General features: G+C 37.8%; 1 protein-coding gene across 1 annotated transcript; it reads right to left on the reverse strand.

The window, feature by feature from the left end:
• Window positions 1-7,102: 7,102 nt before the first annotated feature.
• On the reverse strand, window positions 7,103-7,564 carry LOC118586195 (late cornified envelope protein 1C-like). Its single transcript, XM_036191346.1, has one exon. The coding sequence runs from the start codon at window positions 7,562-7,564 to the stop codon at window positions 7,103-7,105; it is 462 nt and encodes a 153-aa protein (XP_036047239.1).
• Between the last annotated feature and the right edge of the window lie 14,837 nt (window positions 7,565-22,401).

Below are 22,401 nucleotides of genomic sequence, written 5' to 3' on the forward strand. Positions count from 1 at the left end.
CCTGATTTCATTTATATTGTACATGATCATAGGCAATATATTATTTAGAACTTTTTCTCTTTTTCTGATTTAGTAGAAATAATTATGATTCATCATAGAAGAATATGTTTGTAAAGAGTCATGATTTAAGATTGTCTTGAATCTAAAAAAAAGTCAGTGAGAAGTGGCGAAGAAATATGCAAACTAAATTGGCAAAGTCTCTTCTCCTTAAATGCTGGTGAGCTCTGGAATTTCCAAGCCCTGGGAATAAAATGAGGTTGGGACACAAGAGCAGGGTGAGCACCAAGAAAATATGTTAGTGAAACAGGGGTATTTATAATTGTACAAAGTCTTCATATACATAGGTGCATAGGTCCTTGTCTTCTGTCATATATTTTCATCTATCATTTGTTTCCATGTCTTTTAAAAAATACATGTAATATTTACACATACCCAAAGTTGTACCTCGATATGGCCCCTAAAGACTGTTGGTCTTTTATTTACTACGTTTCAGGGTCAGATCGATCGAAGACCCTAACACTCTCAGATATAGTCCACCAAGTTATTAGCAAGGACTTTTTCAGGAATGGATACCACTTAACAGAAGTAGAAAAAGTTTTATGACACACAGCCTTTTGTGCTACTTTTCCTGAAGCATTTCCCACCTGCTCTCAAATTTGTTCTCAGATCAATTATGATATTTTCTTTCTTATATTGGTTTAGATTCTCTCTAAATTATATGTTATAAACTTTAGCTGCTATGATAATGTAGCTGAGGTCCACATTATTTTTCTTTATTCTATGATGTTTAGTGTAGTCATGGGGAATTCCTTAACAACCTGTGTTAAGGTTTGTGTTTTTCTTCAGTAGTTGAACACTCATTTTGTAGCTATTTGGTGATGTCTAAGCCTTTCACTTGAATCTTCACAGATTATGTAAACTTAGAAATAGATACTCCTAATGACTTGGCTCACCCCAGTGGAACCTGAATTCTGAGGCAGACTGAAGTTGTTCCGAAAGGTTCAGCAACTGGGATTGGTCAGGACATGATCCATGGTTTCCACAATGGTAGATATGCATGGCTCTGTTTAGGACTTCTAGGATGATGTGTCTGTGACTCCAGCTACTTCACACTTCTGCCCTTTTGAGGGCAACTCCCAGGTCCTCAGCTGAACACCTGTGCATAGTTGAGCATTAGTACCATACTGGCTGGGAGAAGACTAGAGTCAGCCTTGACTGTGAGCTCTGGAGACTTCGGCTGTAAGTCAATATGACTATTTTGACCAAAAGCAGTTGACATTCTAAGGATTTCAGTTGTCAGATATTTCTCTTTTATAAGGCCATATTTTATTTATCCTGGAATATAAGAGAACACTGAAAACTCTAACTAGAAATAATTCAAATAAAAACGTGTTGTTTTTTTTTTCTCGGCACCCCTGAGGCCGAATCAAGAAAATTCAATGAGTCTTTAGGATGTTTATTCTTGTCTACCTGTTTAACAATTACACATGATACATAAATACTCTCAAATTATGAAGTGTATAAATCACTTAATTTTAATTGACATCTCATTAAATAATAATATTTGGTTATTGTTAGTGGTATAATTTTATGTATAGCTGACATGTAATAAAACCACTCAAAACTCTCTCATTATTTTAAACTCTTTTAGGAAGAATTCTTCAAATAATGATAAAACATATTACATGAATAATAACATTTATCCCACCTCTATTTCTCTCACCATAAATGTGTATGGGCATGGGTATGAATGTGTGTGTGTGTGTGTGTGTGTGTGTGTGTGTGTGTGTGTGTGTGTTATGACTTTGTGTGTAATCTAGATGTCAATTTTGAGTGGTTCCTTCCATATTCTACTTTTCAATAGATAGGTCATAAAAACTGACAACAAAAGGAACTTCCAAAGAAAAACTTCACTCTAGGTCAAGTGGATTCAACACACAAGGACAAAATTTCAAAATATCAGATGTAAGGTATACTTTATCCTCTGTAGCTATGAGAACTCTCTTAAAAATTGATCACATTTTCACCATAAAAATCCTAACAAATATGAAAGGATTAAAATAATTCTTTCCTTATCAGAATAGAAAACATTAAGAACGACAAATAAAAAAGGAAACCATATAATTACAATTGAGTCTAAAACATAAACCTCTTGAGTGACTGGTGTGTGATAGGGTAATTCAGGAAGGAAATTGTTTAAATTCCTAAATATCAAATAAAAATAAATATGGGTGCAACAAAGGCAATGCTTTTTCTTAGTTTTCATTTTAATTGAGGATAATCTTTATAGAATATATTCTGATCAGGTTCCCTCCTCCTTGATATACTCCCAGATACTCCGTATCTCCTCATCTTTCCAGTTCTATGTCTTCTTTTGCCCTCTCTTTAGAAATGAAGCAGGAAACAAAAAAACAAATAAAAATAAGCCAAATAAATTTTAAAAAGGAAAAACAATAGAATTGCATGTACATGTAGACACACTAACATTTGCCCAAACACAGAACTTATATAAACAAAAAATTGGAAACAATAATGAATAAGTAAAAAACCGTTGAGGTTAAAAAAAAAAAGCCTGAGTACAGCATTGTGAGACAAAAAATTTCAAAAAAATACCATTGATTGTGTTCATAGTTATCCAGTGCCGGGCATGAAGCCTGCCTTTAAGTGTCGTTCGTATATACTGTGATACTCCATTGGAGAAAACCAATCTTTGCTTGGCTGGCAGTTGATGCTTAGAAATGGATCCTGGGAGAAGGATGGGGGCTTGGCCTGTTAGATACAAATGGGAGTGCTGGTGACAATATTCTGAACAGGAGAATATTGACCAGATAGAATAATTCTTATTGAATAAACAAAAGCCTAAATCCAGCATTCCTTGGGAATCTGATAAAGTATATTTCTGTTTACTAGAAACTTCATTTAATCTGCTGTCAAAGGTCAGCCACCTCAAGATAAAGGCATATAGTTCCTGGCCAATCCTCACCCACAACTCTCACATTTCCTTAGTGTTTTACAAAGATCTATAGACTATTGGCCCTGGTGTTTGCAGATTGCAAAGACCACTACACTCTAGGCCAATCAGTCCTCAGACCTTACCATAATAACAATGATTTTTGTGCCATGGACAATGGTTAATGCAATGCATCACAACTGATGAAAGTTCAGAGAACACGTGTCAGCATATTGATCAGTCAACAATGAGATGTCTGTGTCTCATACCTCCCAAGACACATGGACCATTGCAGAGGAGGTTGTGAAAAGATTGTAAGAGTCAGGTGAGGAGGGACCATAAAAATCATGAAAATCACAGCAATTGTGGTTGTCTACAAACTGAATACATATGAACAATTTGTGGCTTCTGGTATAAGAGACTCAGTTTTTGATATGTATGTGGCCATGCCTAGACTGGCCTTGTTCCAGAGGAGGTCTGCATACTCAGGTGTTTATGGGGAGCACAGACGGGACTTTCTTGGTTATAAAAAAAAAAACAAAAACCAAGAAGAGGATTTGAACTCAGAAGAAGACAAGGGAGGGTATTTTATAGGTCTTCTTAGGAGAAAAAGGTATGAATATCATCACACAACAGGACATTATGTTAGAAAACTGATGAGTTAATAAATATTTTATTGAAAATGGAGCACATTAATAAATAGTTTAGCATGGTGGTTGTTTGGTAGGATGTTTTAGTATTTACCAACCAGTAAATGCAATAAAGTATATTGAATAGACTTACGGAAAGGAATGTAATAACCATCTCCATTGGTGCCAAAATGGCATAGAGAAAAGTCAAACATCATTCATGATTAAAGCCCTGAAGAAACTAGGAACAGAAAAGATTTATCAAACATAACCTAAGTGGGATGAACATAAAATTATTTTCTTTATAATTGTACTGAGACAAGGGTGTCCACTTTCTGCATTCCTAAAATCGTAGCTAGAGCTCTGTCAGAGAACATCAAAATAGGAATGCAAGCAGAAAAGGAAGAAGACTAATTATCTGTGTTTGCAGACAGTAGCATCTTAAATGGAAATGCCCTAAAATTCTACCAGCAAAAGACCTTAGATACAATGTTCAGCTAAATGATAGGCTACAAAATCAGTATTTAAAGTTCAGTAGCATTTATGTAAGTCAAACTGAAAGTACAAAAAAAAACAAAAAACCAGAAAATAGTCCCATTCATGGTACCATTAAAAAAAGAAAAGAAAACTTTGGAATAAACAGGAGCAAGGAATTAAAAGAGTTCCACAATAAAAACTTTATAAGATGGAAAGACTGTTCATTCTCACATACAGGTAGATTTAATGTTGTAGAAGCAAATGTATTTCAGAAAGCAATCTCCAAATTCAATTCAACCCTTATCAAATACAATAAAATATGAATTTTTACTGAAATAGAAAAATGTACATGGTATTTAAAAGAACACACAACAGCAAAACAATAAAATAAGGAAAAGAGCATGTCAAAAGCATAAAAATATCTACTAAAATTATATTTCAGAACAAAATTATTATATTAAATTGCAAAGACTGCTGTGTACTGCCAGAAAATAGATGTGTACAGCAGTAAATTAGACTTCAAGACCCAGGGATAAACCTACACAGATATAGCCATGTGGTCTTTGATGAAAGTGTCACTAACACACATTGAATAAGAGTGCGCCCATTCAGTAAATGGTGCTGAGATAGCTGGATATCCTCACACACAAGAAACAACTCGATACATTCATCTTACCCTGCCCAAAATCAGCTCAAATGAATCAAAGTCCCGAATCTAAGTCTAACAACTCCTCCAGACAATCAAGGAGAAAGACTTCAGGGTATAGGAAGCTGCAAGGACTTTCTAAATTGATTTTCATTTTGGGTAAAGAGAATTATGAACATATACATGACCTTGAAAAGTACATACTCTGTGTGTACCCATGAGAGGCCTTGACTTCTTGTAGTGGGTTGCGACCGAAGACTGAGGGGTGGGAGAGGTAAAGGGGATCTTTGGTGTGTAAAATGAATGAAAATTAAAGAAAAGTGCATACTCAAAAAGGTAAGAGTCAGTAAATAGCTTACAGGATGAGAGAAAAATATGGAAAAACTATAAATTTGTTGGGGAATTAATACCTACAAGACAAGAAAGAGTTAAAATATTACCAGTTAAATTATGCAATTAGTAAGAAGAGAAATGAAATGAACAACCAGTACTAGAAGGAGAAAAGTCCAGCAATATATGGAAAATATTTTTATTAGGTATCAGAGTGATGGAAATGAAACTGATACTGAGATTCAGCTCCCAGCAGACATCTGGCCATCATCAAAAATACCTGTGGCAAATAATGCTGGTGAGGATGTTGGAGAAAAGGAACCTCAAAACTAAAACTAGAATTACCTTGGGATCTAGCTCCAACAATGTCAGGTACACGCCCAAAGTCATCAAATTCCGAATCCTACAGCGACCCCTACAGACTGACATGTGTCACTGCATTGATGATAACAGCCACCATATAGAACCAACTTAGATGACCATGACATGTGGACAAAGAAATGTGGTGTGCATGATCAATGGAACTGTATTCATTTTTAAAAATTAGTTAAGTCCTTTCCAGGAGAATAGATGGACTCAGATACCAGCTCAAGTTAAAAATTAGACACAAAAGGCAAATATTACACATTTTCTATCACATATAAAGTTTAGAATAAAATAGATGAGCATACACATAAAAGTATAGTATGAATTAAACTTTTCTAACTTGAAATTCTCAACCAGTTCAGTGGTGCTTTCTACCACATAAAATTTAATTTATTGAAAATATGTTTACCACACTATCATTTATATGTATTAGTAAGGCTCTGCTGTTTATATATTGTTCATATAGCATGCAAATAGGTCTCAAAAATATTCAGTGTGCAGATTGCACTTTGCAGCATACAGCACCAAATATTTTGCCAAATCATGAACTTTTGCACGTAAATTGATGAATTTTATTGTGTTTAATTCATAAATAGCACTGGGACTTAAATGGTATAAGATATTTTTCTAACATTCACATATATATATATATATATATATATATATATATATATATATATATATATATATATATATATATATATATATAAACTTAAGCAGAAGGTGAACAGGGTGAAAGAGAGCCTCTGGTTGTCACTCCAGTGTGATGTATCAGAGGGACAATGATGACAAAGCCTGTTTCTTACAATGACAGAGGACAGCGTTAGAGACCTGAAAGAGACCACACTTCAATGAAACCATTGTTTTAGGTCCACTGCAGAGACTTGATTTGAAAAACAAATCACAGAAGTATGGAGAACACATGCAAAGATGGCCACACCTCCACTCTAGAATACTGATATCATCAGTGTCAAGATTTCAGCAGCCACCAGCAGAACTGAAGGAAAGAGACTGTTGTCATTGTTCAGCTGTACAGATGTTCCCACATTATAACAACTCAATCACAGCTACAAAATAATGTGATAGAAACTATGTAAGTTCCTGCAGTTGTAGGTAAAATTTTCTTTGAGAAAGAGTAACAAAAATAATGAAGTTGATATGCTGATTTTCCTCGTTTAATCAGAATATTGAATTTTCATCCTTCTAATGAGAGTCTAATAATGAACATTCACCTTGAACTTCCTTGATACTGGGTTTGTCCCCAGGTTTTATTATTCTAAGGAGTGACTTCTTTTTCTAAATTCTTTCATCAGGTTACTATTAAAAAGATCACCTTAGTACTTATAGACACAGTCGAACAGTTGGTACAAAGTCATAGGAAAGACTTAAATGTCTAGGAGGGGACAAGAGCTCTGAGTGCCAGGCTCTGTTTGCAGGAGAAGATGACTAATGGAGGGCATGAGGATGGTGCTGGAGAAGATGACCAAGAGACTTGTCAGGACTTGGCAAGGCTTTTTTATTTGTAACCAAGAGGCAAGGGGACATTGTCATCTGGTGAGTGGAATGCAGACCCTTTCACAGGAGACCTCAGCATCTCTGAGGAGAGGGCAAGGAGGGATTCGGGAAGAGAGAGAGCAGCTGCATGGGCAGTCTGCTGAGCATGGCTTCCTCCTGCAACACTTGTCTGAAGTCTTCCTCAGCAGGTCAGCAACAGCCACCAGACTGTTGACTACTGCCACAGCTGCTGCCTCCACTACTTCCACAGCAGCCACTGCTGCCACCACTGCTGCCACAGCAGCCACTGCTGCCACCACTGCTGCCACAGCAGCCACTGCTGCCTCCACTGCTGCCACAACAGCCACTGCTGCCACCACTGCTGCAGCATCCAGAGCTCTGGTGTCTGTGTCGGAGAGATCTGCGGGGCCTGTGGTGGCTCAGGCAGCAGCCACCACCCCCAGAGCTGCAGCAGCCCCCAGAACTGGAGCCACAGCCTCCCCCAGAGCTGGAGCCACAGCAGCCCCCAGAGCCCAGGCTACAGCAGGAAGACACAGGGGGGCACTTGGGAGGACACTTGGGGGGACACTTTGGAGTCTGGCACTTGGGAGGGCACTTGGGGGCACACTTGGGAGGGGGCTGGCACTGCTGCTGGCTCTGCTGGCAGGACATCTTGGCCTGTGGGTGCTCAGAAGCTGCAAGAGAATCACACACATGTCACACAACAGACACTGTGGCCACCTGACTCATCCTGCCCTCCCAGAAATTTCACTGATAATCAAGGAAAACATTTATGCTTGTCTCAGCATGTTTATCATGAATTTAGAACTTAAGAAAACCATGCCAATGAGACTAATTGTCACCTGGTATCCAGCCACACTGATTGAATATCAATGTAAAACATCTCTTGGTCTTAGTCCTTTTATGTGTGCCAGTACATGGATTATTTCAGAGAACAGTGATTGTAAAGGGAAAAAGTAACCATTACTTGAAGCTGTTTTTAGTTTAAGGTCAGTATTCCAAAGCACCTTCTATGTCAACTGAGGGAGTAAGCTGAGCCCCTGAAAGAAAAATATGTAAACCCTCTCAAGGCTGCCTTGGAACAGTAGGGCCTATTGTGAGGTCAGAGTTCAGAGGTGTCCAAATCATGAGTATCTGCTTGGGTAAGAGTGGCAGGGTCAGTATCAGCCTTGTGGTGTCCTATTGATCTAAGTAGTGTGTGAACAGATCCCAGAACCAGGGATCTCTTTCTTTCCCCAGTCAAAAGAAGAGACTGGTGTTCATTCCTGACTGGAAGTCTTCTTCGGAAATGAGGGGAAGCATTATCTTCACTGATCAACTTCCCCTGAAACTTCTTGCGCTCAGTGCCCCATCCAGAGGGTTCCTGTACACTGAATATACTTTTTTCTCTCCAGAGCCATAATGCCCCAAGCATTCCAATGTCTCTCAGAACTGTGGCTTGTGTGTATCATTGTTACCATTGCCTTACCCCTCGGTCTTCACCACATTCAATGATCTATTAATATGTCCTCTAGGCAGAAAAACCATTCCCAGTCCTCTTTCCAACTCTAGACTGGCTAGCCCTCTGGAAAAGTCTCTGCTCTTGCCTCCCATGCACACTTACCAAGGTGATAGGCAGCTCAGGATCTGTGGGTATCTCAGGAGGTGAGTGGATGGAAGTGCCCTGTGCTTCAGCCCTTTTATTCTGATCCTGGGCTTTGCCTCAGCCTGTCAGACAGTGCCTGGACTGGGTAGGCCCTGCCTCCTGACACCCACATGGTCATGTGACAGGTGATGACCAGATGTTCCTTACCAGCTTTCCTCCATGAGGCCAGGCATGCTGCAAGTATCTTAGACCATGGCTTAGGCATGAAGGGAGGAAGTGGATTCCTGGTTCCTTAACACTGGCATTCCTGCAGAGTACCTGAATGGGAACCAATAATTTCTCCATCTTTTAAAATTTCTATTCCTTTTTAATGTAATACCGACAGCATGTGGCCCATATTGAGCTAGTATAACCTTGAGGTTTCTTCCATGTTAGTGTCAATCTCTGCATTTTCCCAACTGTAACCATGTAAGTACATTTTACAAATCTACACCAGTAAAATCCTGGATGAGAGATCCGGGACAATAATAAGATATGTTGAGGTGTATTGCTGAATGTCTGTTTGGACTGAGTCATTTTCCAGTTTTACTATGACAATACAATATTAAGGATAATGTAAGACTGTTATGAAAATAAAACAATATCAACTGATCACATAGACTGTTCACATAAGACACCTGTGCAAACTTCTAAATACAGAGTGAGGATGCTTTTCTTCAATCATAGTACTTAAGAGAAGGCTCATCAGTAAACAATGCATGCTGTTCTTATAGAGATTCTGAGTTTTGTTTTAGCACCTAAGTGAGACAGCTCACAATTACCTTCAGAAAACCTAACACCCTCTTCTTACCTCCAAAGTTACATGTAGTGATGTACACACACATACACACAGAGAAACATGCTCAGATATACACAGATATCCAACCACACACACAATTTAAGATAAAACTATAATCTTTAAACATAGCAATGGAAAGAAGATAAAGTGGTTCAGTAAGCTAAATGTATGAAAATGTCCCTAGGAAGCCCAATATTTGTCAAAATTTATATGTGTTAATAATTATACACAGTTGGTTGTGTCCCAAGGGAGTGGACATCCTTATTTTATCTGTTTCTTTACCTTTGTCTCAGTATATATTTTATATCATATATTTCATGAATTTTCATGTAATTCTTATTTAGGAATATGCCACCTTTTCTTTAATGTTTCAATATTGCTGGATATTCTGTATAAGCCTGCACATCTATTTCATGAATATGGCATGCTATTAGTAGTGAGGTCCGATGGCACATTAGTAAGGAGAAAATCAGGAAGAAGGTTCACATGAGGTCAAGGGAATGATGTATTTCACCTATAAGGTCAAAGGAACAGAGTCAGTCTACTGCATGTGTCACCAAGGGCTAATGGACTATATCTCTGACTGAAGAAGGCAGGTTATTTAAAATAGAATCACTCCTTATTAAATCAGAAAAGTGTGTTATTGTGGTCATTAGATCTCTGTTCTCTCTATATGACTGATTTTCATTTATATTCTACATGTTCATAGAATGTTCATATATGAACAGATTATTTAGAAAATTTTCTCTTTTTCAGATTTAGTAGAAATAGTTGTGATTTATTGTAGATGAATATGGTTATAAAGAGTCATGATGTAAGATTGCCCTAAATCTAAAATATCAGTGGGAAGAGGCAAAGAAATATACAAACTAAATTGGCAAAATGTCTTCTACTTAAATGCTGGTGGGCTCTGGAATTTCCAAGCCCTGGGAATAACATGAGCTTGGGCCACAAGAGCATGATGAGCACTAAGAAAATAAGGTACAGAAACAGGTATTTATAATTGTATAGAGTGTCTTCATATAGCAAGATGCATACGTCCCCGTCTTCTGTCATATATTTTCATTTATCTACCATTTGACTCCATGTCTTTTAAATATACATTTAATATTCACACGTATAATTCAATATGGCCCCTAAAACCCATTGGTCTTTCACTTACTATGTTGCAGCATCAGATCTATACACTCCCAATGATGCCTACCATAAAGTCATTAACAAAGACTTGTTCAGAAATGTATACCACTTAACAAAAGTAGAAATTCATATGACACACAGTCTTTTAGCTACTTTACCTGAAGGATTTCCCACCTGCCCTCAAATTTGTTCTTAGATGCATGGTACTATTTTCTTTTCTTTGTTTATAATTTTCTCTAAATTATATGTTACAAACTTTAGCCGCTATGATAATGCAGCTGTGGTCCACATTATTTTTCATTTAATCCATGATATTTAATGTAGCCATGAGGAATTCCTTAACAACCTTTCTAAGAATTTTTGTTTCTTTTCAGTAGTTGAGCACAATCATCCTGTAGCTATGTGGTGATGTCTAAGCCTTCCACTAGAGTCTTCATTGATGTGCAAGCTTAGAAATACATACTCCTAAGGTCTTGGCTCACCCTAATGGAACCTGAACTCTGAGGCAGACTGAGGTAAGTGTGTCCACGTGACCTTGAGAAATCTTTCAGTATTACCTGCTCTGATATTAGTCTCCTCCTCAGTTGTTTCAAAAGGTTTAGCCACAGGGAGAGGTCAGAACCTGATCCCTGATTTCCTCAATGGTAGTTATGCATGGCTCAGCTTAGGACTTCTTGGATGATTTAGCTGTGATGTCAGCTACTCCACATTTCTGCCTCTGTGCAGAGCAACACCTCAGCTGAGCACCTGTGCATAGTTGTGTATTAGTACCATGCTCGCTGGGAGAAGACTAGAGTCAGCCTAAGGATTTCAGTTTTCAGATATTTCTCTTTTATAAGGCCATATTTTCCTTATCCTGGAATGTAAGAGAACACTGGGAACTCTAACCAGAAGTAATTCAAATTAAAGGATGTTATTTTTCTGCACCTAGGAAGCCGGATAAGGAAAATTCAGTGTTGCTTTTGAGTTGTTCATTCTTGTCTACCTGTTTAACAATTACACATGACACATATATACTCTGAAAATATAAAGCCTATAAATCACTTAATTTTAATTAACATCTTATTAAATAGTACTATTTGACTGTTAGTAGTATAATTTTACTATATAGATAACATGTAGTAAAACCATTCAAACTCTCATTATTTTAAATTCTTTTAAAAAGGATTCTTCAAAAAATAATAAAACATATTACACAAGTTTTTCCCATCTCTATCTCTCTCCCCGTACGTGAATGTGCATGTGTGTGTGCATGTATGTGTATGAGTATGATTTTATGTATAATCCAGATGTCAACTTTGAGTGGTTTCTTCTATATTCTACTTTTATCAATAGATAGTTCATAAAAACTAAAAATAACCAATGAACTACCAAAGAAAAACTTCACCCTAGGTCAATTGATTTCAACACACATGGAAAAAACTTCACAATCACCAGAAGCAATGTGTAGTTCATCCTTTGTATCTATGAGAACTCTCTTAAAAATAGATCACATTTTGACCACAAAAAATCTTAACAAATATGAAAACATTAAAATAATTTTCCCTTAGCAGAATAGAAATTATTAGTAATGACAAATAAGGAAACATATGAAAGCAATTGAGACTAAACAATAAACTCTTGAATGACTAGTGTGTCATAGAATAATTCAGGAAGGAAATTGCTGAAATTACTAAAATCAAATATGGATACCACAAAGGCAGTGTATTTCTTAGCTTTCATTTTAATTGAGAATATTTTTTTTTTTTTTTTACAGAATATATTCTGATCAGGATACTCCTCATCTCCTCACTCTTCCAGTTCGAGGACTTTTTCTCTTTCTCTTTAGAAATGAAACAGGCAAAAAAAATGAGAATAAACTAAGTAAACAAATTGAAAAAATGAAAAACACTAGAATTGCATGTACATGTAGAGACACCTACATTTGCACAAATGCAGAACTCATATAAACTGATAATTGGAAACCATGATGTATAAGCAAAAGAACACAGAGGTTTTAAAATAAAAGCCTGACTACAGCATTGTGAAATAAAAATTTTCCAAAAAATAACATTGATTTCATTGATAGTTATCTACTGCTGGGCATGCAGCCTGCCTTTAAATGTGGTTTGTATATACAGTGATACTCCATGGAAGAAAACCAATTTTTCCTTTGCTGGCAGTTGATGCTTAGTGATGGATCATGGGAGAAGGATCAGGGCTTGGCCTGTTAGATTTAAAGGGGAGTGCTGTTGACAATGTGCTGAACCAGAGGACAGTGACCAGGTAGAAGAATTCTTATTGGATGAACAAAATCTTATATCCAACATTCCTTGGGAATCAGATAAAGCATATTTCTGTTTAACAAACACCTCATTTAATCAGCTCTCAAAGGTCAGCTACCTCAAGACAAGGGCATCTAGTTCCTGGCCAATCCACACAACACACTCATATTTCCTTCTTGCTTCACAAAGACCTATATTCTGCTGTCCCTGGGGTTTGCAGATTGCAGAGACTACTACACTTTAGACCAGTGAGTCCTCACACTTTATCATAACAACAATTGTTTTGTGCCATCGACAATTAATACAGTGCATTACAACTGATCAAAGTTCAGAGAACAAGTATCAGTGTATTGATCAGCCAACAATGAGATATCTATGTCACACCCCTGCCAAGACACATGAACCATTGCAGAGGATGTTGTGAAAAGATTGTAAGAGTCAGAGGTCAGGTGGGACCAAAGCAAAACAGGATTAGTCCACTCATAAAAATCACAGCAGCTCTAAGGACAGGTCTGGGTCCCACTGCGTGGGTGCCTCCCAAACAGTTCAAGCTATTCAATTGTCTCACTTATCCTGAGTGTTTGGAACCTTGGGCTTACACAGGGACACTTTGCTCAGCCTGGAAGGAGGGGACTGGACCTGCCTGTACTGAATCCACCAGGTTATATTGAATCCCCAGGGGAGTCTTGGCCCTGGAGGAGATGGGAATGGAGGGGAGGGACTTGGGGGGGGGGGGGGGGGGGGGGGAGACAGGGGAACCCATGGCTGATGTGTAAATAAAACACAAATATAATAATAAAAAAACACAGCAGCTGTGGTTGCCTAAAACTGAATATATATGAATAATTGATGGCTTCTGATATAACAGACTCAGTTTTCTATAAGTATGTGACCACTCCTAGGCTGGCCTTGCTCCAGAGGAGGTCTCCACACTCAGGTGTTTATGAGCAGCACAGATGGGACTTTCTTGGTTATAAATCAAAACCAAGAAGACTTGAATTGGGAAGAAGACAAGGAAGTGTATCTTACAGGTCTTATTAAGAGGAAAAGGGATGAATATTATCAAACTACAGGACATTGTGTTAGAAAATTAATGAATTAATAAATATGTTATTAAAACATTGAAAATGGAGCTCATTGAATAAAGTTTACAATGGTGGTTGGTATGATTTCATAGATATTAGTATGCCTGAGTAATTACTAATCAGTAAATGCAATAAAGGATATTAATAGATTTAGGGACAAGAATGTGATAACCATCTCCATTAGTGTCAAAATGGCATACAGAAAAATCAAACATCATTCATGATTAAAGCCATGAAGAAACTAAGAATAGAAAAGATATGTCAAATATGACCTAAATGGAGTGAACATAAAACTACTTCAATTATAATTCATACCAAGACAAGGGTGTCCATTTCTGCATTCTTAAAATCTGAACTAGAGCTCTGTGAGAGAAAGACAGAATAGGAATGCAAACAGAAAAGGAAAAAGACAAATTGTCTATGTTTGAAGACAGTAGTATCCTAAACATTCAGCACCCTAAAATCTACCAGAAAAAAAATCTTAGATACAATATTCAGCAGAGTAGAGGGCTACAAAATCAATATTTCAAATTAAGTGGCATTTTTGTATGTCAACACTGAAAGTCCTAAAAAAAATGAATAAACAAATAACAGGAAAATGTCACATTCATGGTAATGTTTAAAAAACAAGAAAACTGGGTTGGGGATTTAGCTCAGTGGTAGAGCGCTTGCCTGGCAAGCATAGGGCCCTGGGTTTGATCCTCAGCTCAAAAAAAAAAAAAAAGAAAAGAAAAGAAAACTTTGGAATAAACAGGAGCAAGGAGGTGAGTATTCCACAATGAAAACTGTATAAAATTGAAGAAAGAATTTTGAAAAAACAAAAGATGAAAAGATCTCCCATTCTCATGAATAGGTAGATTTAATATTTTAAAAATAATTGTATTACAGAAATCAATCTCCAAATTCAATTCAACCCTTATCAAATACAATAAAATATGAATTTTTACTGAAATAGAAAAATGTTCATAGTATTTAAAAGACCACACACTGGCAAGATAATAATAAAATATGGAAAAGACAATGTGAAAAATTAAAAAACTGTACTAAAATTATATTTCAGAACAAAATTACTATATTAAATTGCAAAGACTGCTGTGTACTGCCAGAAAATAGATGTGTACAGCAGTAAATTAGATTTCAGGACCCAGAGATAAACGTACGCAGATACAGCCATGTGGTCCTTGATGAAAGTGTCACTAACACACATTGAATAAGAGTGCACCCATTCAGTAAATGGTGCTGAGATAGCTGGATATCCTCATACACAAGAAACAACTACATACATTCATCTTACCCTGCACAAAAATAAGCTCAAATGAGTCAAAGTCCAAAATCTAACAACTCCTCCAGACAATCAAGGAGAAAGGACTTCAGGGTATAGGAAGCTGCAAGGACTTTTGAAAATGAACTTCATTTTTGGGAGAGAGAATTACGAACATATACATGACCTGAAAGGTACATACCCTGTGCCGCCCCATGGGAGGCCTTGCCTTCTTGTAGCAGGGGGAGTGAGACTTGGGTTCCGGGGAGAGGATGAGAGATGGGTGAAGGTATGAGGGGGATCTTTGATTGGTGCATAAAATGAATGAAAAAAATTAATAAAAAAAGAAACAGTGCTTACTCGAAAAGGCAAGAGTCAGTAAATAGTTTACAGGATGAGAGAAAAATATGGAAAATTATACATTTGTTTGGTAATTAATACCTAGAAGACTTAAATTAACATATTACCAGAAAAATCATGCAATTAATAAGAAGAGAAATGAAATGAAGAGCCAATACTAGAAAGAGAAAAGTCCAGCAATATATGGAAAATATTTATTTTTATTAGCTATCAAAGTGACGGAAATGAAAGTGATACTGAGATTCAGCTCCCAGCAGACATCTTGGCCACCATCAAACACACCTGTGGCAAATAATGCTGGTGAGGATGTTGGAGAAAAGGAACATCAAAACAAAAACTAGAATTACCTTGGGATCTAGCTCCAACAATTCCAGGTACACGCCCAAAGTCATCAAATTCCGAATCCCAGAGACCCCTACAGACTGACATGTGTCACTGCATTGATGATAACAGCCACCATATAGAACCAACTTAGATGACCATGACATGTGGACAAAGAAATGTGGTGTGCATGATCAATGGAACTGTATTCATTTTTAAAAATTAGTTAAGTCCTTTCCAGGAGAATGGATGGACTCAGATATCAGGTCAAGTTAAAAATTTAGACACAGAAAGACAAATATTGCACATTTTCTATCACATATGAAGTTTAGAATAAAATAGATGAGCATATGCATAAATATGTAATATGCATTATACTTTTCTAATTTGAAATTTTCAACCAGTTCAGTGGTGCTTTCTACCACATAAAATATAATTTATTGAAAATAAGTTCATCACATTTTCATTTATATATATTAGTGAGACTCTGCTGTTTATATATTGTTCATTTGGCATGCAAAAATGTCTCAATAATGTTCACTGTGCACATTGCACTTTGCAGCACACAATCCTAAATATTTTACCAAATAATGAAATTTTACATGGAAATTAATGAAATTTATTGTGTTTAAATTACATATAGCCCTGGGATTTAAATGTTATGACATTTTCAAATGTATTTATATACATAAGTGTATATAAACTTAGCGGGACTTGGACAGGGTGAATGAGAGCCTCTGGGGGTCACTCCAGTGTGATGTATCAGAGGAACAATGATGACAAAGCCTGTTTCCTACAATGACAGAGGACAGCATTACAGACCTGAAGGAGACCACACTTCAATGAAACCATTGTCTTAGGTCCACTGCAGAGACTTGACTTGAGAAACAAATCACAGAAGTACACAGAACACATGCAAAGATGGCCACACCTCCACTCTTGAATACTGATATCATCAGTGTCAAGATTTCAGCAGCCACCAGCAGAACAGAAGGAATGACACCATTGTCATTGTTCAGCTGTACAGATGTTCCCACATTATAACAACTCAGTTAAAGCTGCAAAATAAAGTAGTAGAAACTATGTGAGTTCCTGCAGTTGTAGGTCATATTTTTTTCTGAGGACTGACAAAAATTAAAGTTGAAGAGAATGACTGATGTGCTGATTATCCTTGTTTAATCTGAGTATTGAATCTTCATTCTTCTGATGAGTGTCTAGTAATCAACATTCACCTTGACACTGGGTTTGTCCCCAGGTTTTATTATTGTGAGGAGTGACTATCATTTCTTAGTTATCAAGTCTGGTTACTATTAAAAAGATCACCTTAATTCTGACAGACACAGTTGAACAGTTGGTGCAAAGTCATAGGAAACACATACATGTCTAGGAGGGGACAAGAGCTCTGAGTGCCAATCACTGTTTGCAGGACAAGATGACTAAGGAAAGGAATGAGGATGTGCAGAGAAAAGGAGCAAGAGTCTTGTCAGGACTGGTTGGCAAGGCTTTTTTATTTGTAACAAAGAGGCAAAGGGACATTGTCATTGGTGAGTGGAATGCAGATCCTTTCACAGGAGACCTCAGGATCTCTGAGGACAGGGCAAGGAGGGATTCCGAAAGAGAGAAAGCAGCTGCATGGGCAGTCTGCTGAGCATGGCTTCCTCCTGCAACACTTGTCTGAAGTCTTCCTCAGCAGGTCAGCAACAGCCACCAGACTGTTGGCTACTGCCACAGCTGCTGCCTCCACTGCTGCCACAGCAGCCACTGCTGCCACCACTGCTGCCACAGCAGCCACTGCTGCCTCCACTGCTGCCACAGCAGCCACTGCTGCCACCACTGCTGCAGCATCCAGAGCTATGACGATGGCGACGGAGAGATCTGCGGGGCTTGTGGTGGCTCAGGCAGCAGCCACCACCCCCAGAACTACAGCAGCCCCCAGAACTGGAGCCACAGCCTCCCCCAGAGCTGCAGCAGCCTCCAGAACCCAGGCTACAGCAGGAAGACACAGGGGGACATTTGGGAGGACACTTGGGGGGACACTTTGGAGTCTGGCACTTGGGAGGGCACTTGGGGGCACACTTGGGAGGGGGCTGGCACTGCTGCTGGTTCTGCTGGCAGGACATCTTGGCCTGTGGGTGCTCAGAAGCTGCAAGAGAATCACATACATGTCACACAACAGACACTGTGGCCACCTGACCCATCCTGCCCTCCCAGAAATTTCACTGATAATCAAGGAAACATCCTTTATTTTGTCATACCAAGTTCATCATGAATTTAGAACCTAAGAAAACCATGCCAGTGAGACTAATTGTCACCTGGTATCCAGGTAAACTGAATGAATATATAGTGACATTGTAAAACTTCTGTTGGTCCTAGTCCTTCTATGTTTGCCAGTACATGGATTATTTCAGAGAACAGTGATTGTAAAGGGAAAGTGTAACCATTACTTGAAGCTGTTTTTAGTTTAATGTCAGTTTTCCAAAGCACCTTCTATGTCACTGAGGGAGTAAGCTGACCCTTTAAAGAAAAATATGTAAACCCTCTGAAGGCTGCCTTGGAACAGTAGGGCCTATTGTGAGGTCAGAGTTCAGAGGTATCCAAATCATCAACTGCTCCGCTAAGGGTGACAAGGTCAGTATCAGCCTTGTGGTGTCCTATTGATCTAAGTAGTATGTGAACAGATCCCAGAACCAGAGATCTCTTTCTTTCTGCAGTCAAAGGAAGAGACTGGTGTTCATTCCTGACTGGAAGTCTTCTTCAGAAATGAGGGGTAGCATTATCTTCACAGACCAACTCCTCCCTAAAACCTGTCCAGATGCATATACTTCTCTTGCTCACTGTCCTTTCTTGAGGATTCCTATACACTGAAGTTGCTTTGTACTCTCCAGAGTTAGAATGTCCTAATCATTCCATTTTCTCACAGAACTGTGGCTTCTGTATGTCCATGTTGTCATTAGCTCTAACCTCACTCTTCACCACATTTAATGATCTACCAGAGATCTAGGCAGAGAGACCCTTCCCTGTGCCCTCTCCAGATCTAGACTGGCAAGCCCTCTGGAAAAGTCTCTGCTCTTGCCTCCCATGCACACTTACCAAGGTGATAGGCAGCTCAGGATCTGTGGGTATCTCAGGAGGTGAGTGGATGGAAGTGCCCTGTGCTTCAGCCCTTTTATTCTGATCCTGGGCTCTGCCTCAGCCTGTCAGACAGTGTCTGGACTAGGTAGGCCCTGCCTCCTGACACCACATGGCCATGTGACAGGTGATGACCAGATGTTCCTCACCAATCTTCCTCCATGAGGCCAGGCATACTGCAACTCTCTTAGAGCATGGCTTAGGCATGAAGGGAGGAAGTGGATTCCTGGATCCTTAACCCTGGCATACTTGCAGAGTACGTGAATGGGAACCAGTCACTTCTCCAAATTTTTTTCTTCTTCTGTTCCTTCTTAATGTGGTATGTGGAGCATGTAGTCCATATTGAACTAGCAAAACTCTAAGTTTCTTCCATAATTGCTTCAATCCTTGCACTTTCCCAACTGTGACTATCTATGTAAATCCATTTGAAACATCTAGACCAGTAAAATTCTGCATGTAAGATCTGGAACACCACCAAGACATGTTGAGGTGTGTTCTGAATGTCTGTTTAGGCTGTGTCTGGTCCCATATTTACTAAGATAGTGCAATATTAAGAATAACATAAGATTGTTATGAAAATGGAACATCAAATGATCACATAGGCTGTTCATGTAACACATCTGTGCAAATTGCTAAATACAGATGAGGATGTTTTTCTTAAATCATAGCAATTGGGAGAATGCTCATCAGTGAACAATGTATGCTGTTCTTATAGAGAATCTAATTTTGGTTTTAGCACCTAAGTGGGGCAGCTCACAACCACCTGTAACCTCAGCTTCAGAACATGTAACCCCTCTTCTTACCTCCAAAGGTACATGCAGTCATGTACACATACTCACACAGAGATATACACAGACACACACACACACGAATTTAAGATAAAATTATTACCTTTAAAAATAGTAATTAAAAGATAAAGAGGTTCAGTAAATAAAATTCTTGAAAGTATCCTAAGGAAGTCCAATGTTTATCAAAATGTATATGTATTAATAATTGTACACAGGTGATAGTATGCAGAGAGAGTGGACATCCTTATTTTATCTGTATCTTTATATTTGTCTCAGGATATATTTTTATATCATATATTTCATGAATTTTCATGTAATCCTTATTCAGGAATATACTACCTTTTCTTTACTGTTTCAATATTGCTGGATATTCTGTACAAGCAAGCACATCTCCTTCATGAAAACTGCATGCTACTACTAATGTGGTCAGATGGTGTATTAGTAAGGAGAAAATCAGGAGTTTGAGTTTGAGGGAATAATATTGTTCACCTGTAAGAAATAAAGGGATAGAGTCAGTCTACTCCTGCACGTGAGACAAAGGGCTAATGAGTCAAAACCCTGACTGAAGAAGGCAGATTTTTTAAATAAAATCAATCCTTAGTAATTCACAAGTGTTTCTGTGGTCATTAGACCTCTGTTCTCTCTATGTGCCTGATTTTCATTTATATTCTACATGTTCATAGGTGATACATGAACATATTATTTAGAACTTTTTCTCTTTTTCTGATTTAGTAGAAATGATAAGTGATTCATCATAGAAGAATATGTTTGTAAAGAGTCATTATGTAAGATTGCCCTAAATCTAAAAAGATCAGTTAGTAGTGGCAAAGAAATATGCAAACTAAATTGGCAAAGTCTCTTCTCCTTAAATGCTGGTGAGCTCTGGAATTTCCAAGCCCTGTGAATAACATGAGCTTGGGACACAAGAGCAGGGTGAGCACCAAGAAAATATGATAGAGAAACAGGGATATTTATAATTGTATAAAGTCTTCATATACATAGCTGCATAGGTCCTTGTCTTCTGTCATATATTTTCAACTATCTAACATTTGTCCCCATGTCTTTTTAAAAATACATGTAATATTTACACATACCCAAAGTTATACCTCGATATGGCCCCTAAAGCCTGTTGGTCTTTAATTTACTATGTTTCAGGATCAGATCCATCGAAGACCCTAACACTCTCAAAGATATCTACCACAAAGTCACTAGCAAGGACTTTTTCAGGAATGGATACCACTTCACAGTTTTATGACACACAGCCTTTTGTGCTACTTTTCCTGAAGCATTTCCCACCTGCTCTCAAATTTGTTCTCAGGTCAATGATGATATTTTCTGTCTTTCTTTTGTTGGTTAAGATTTTCTCTAAATTGTATGTTACAAACTTTAGCTTCTATGATAATGCAGCTGAGGTTCACATTATTTTTCTTTATTCTATGATGTTTAGTGTAGTCATGGGGAATTCCTTAACAACCTGTGTTAAGTTTTGTGTTTTTCTTCAGTAGTTGAACACTCATTCTGTAGCTATTTGGTGATGTCTAAGCCTTTCACTGGAATCTTCATTGATGTGCAAGCTTAGAAATAGATACTCCTAATGACTTGGCTCACCCCAATGGAACCTGAACTCTGAGGTAGAGTGAGGTAAATAGTCTCTTCTTCAGTTGTTCCAAAAGGCTTCGCAACTGGGATTGGTCTGGACATGATCCATGGTTTCAACAATGGTAGTTATGCATGGCTCAGTTTAAGACTTCTAGGATGATGTGTCTGTGACTCCAGCTACTCCACACTTCTGTCCTTTTGCAGGGTAACTCCCAGTTCCTCAGCTGAGCACCTGTGCATAGTTGTGTATGAGTACCATGCTGGCTGGGAGAAGACTGGAGTCAGTCTTGACTGTGAGCCTGGGAGACTTAGGCTGTAAGACAATATGACTATTTTGACCAAAAGCTGTTGACTTCCAAGGATTTCAGTTATCAGATATTTCTCTTTTATAAGGCCACATTTTCCTTCTCCTGGAATATAAGAGAACACTGAAAACTCTAACCAGAAGTAATTGAAATTAAAAAAAAAAAAAAAGATTGTTTCTCTGCACCTTGGTGGCCAAGTCAAGAAAATTCAGTGCTGTTTTAGGATGTTCGTTCTTGCCTACCTGTTTAAAAATTACACATGATACATAAGTACTCTCAAAATATAAAGGCTGTAAATCAATTAATTTAAATTAACATCTTATTAAATAATACTATTTGATTGTTGTTAGTGGTCTAATTATAATATCTAAATGACATGTAATAAAACCATTTAAAACTCTCTCATTATTTTAAACTGTGTTATGAGGAATTCTTCAAAAAATTATAAAACATATTACACAAATATTAACATTTATCCCTTCTCTATCTCTCTCCACATATGTGTGTTTGGGCATGTGTGTGTGTGTGTCTGTGTGTGTGTGTGTGTGTGTGTGTGTGTGTGTGTGTATCTTTCTGTCTGTGTATGTAAGTATATATGTTATGCTTTCGTGTGTAATCTAGATGTCAACTATGAGTGGTTCACTTCCATATTCTACTTTTATCAATAGATAGGTCATAAAAACTAAAAATAAAATGAACTTCCAAAGAAAAACTTCACTATAGGTCAAGAGGATTCAACATACATGGTTGAAATTTCAAAATATCAGATGTAAGGTGTACTTTATCTTCTGTAGCTATGAGAACTCTCTTAAAAAT

The sequence above is a fragment of the Onychomys torridus genome, chromosome 6, assembly GCF_903995425.1.
Source record: "Onychomys torridus chromosome 6, mOncTor1.1, whole genome shotgun sequence".
Lineage (NCBI taxonomy): Eukaryota > Metazoa > Chordata > Mammalia > Rodentia > Cricetidae > Onychomys > Onychomys torridus.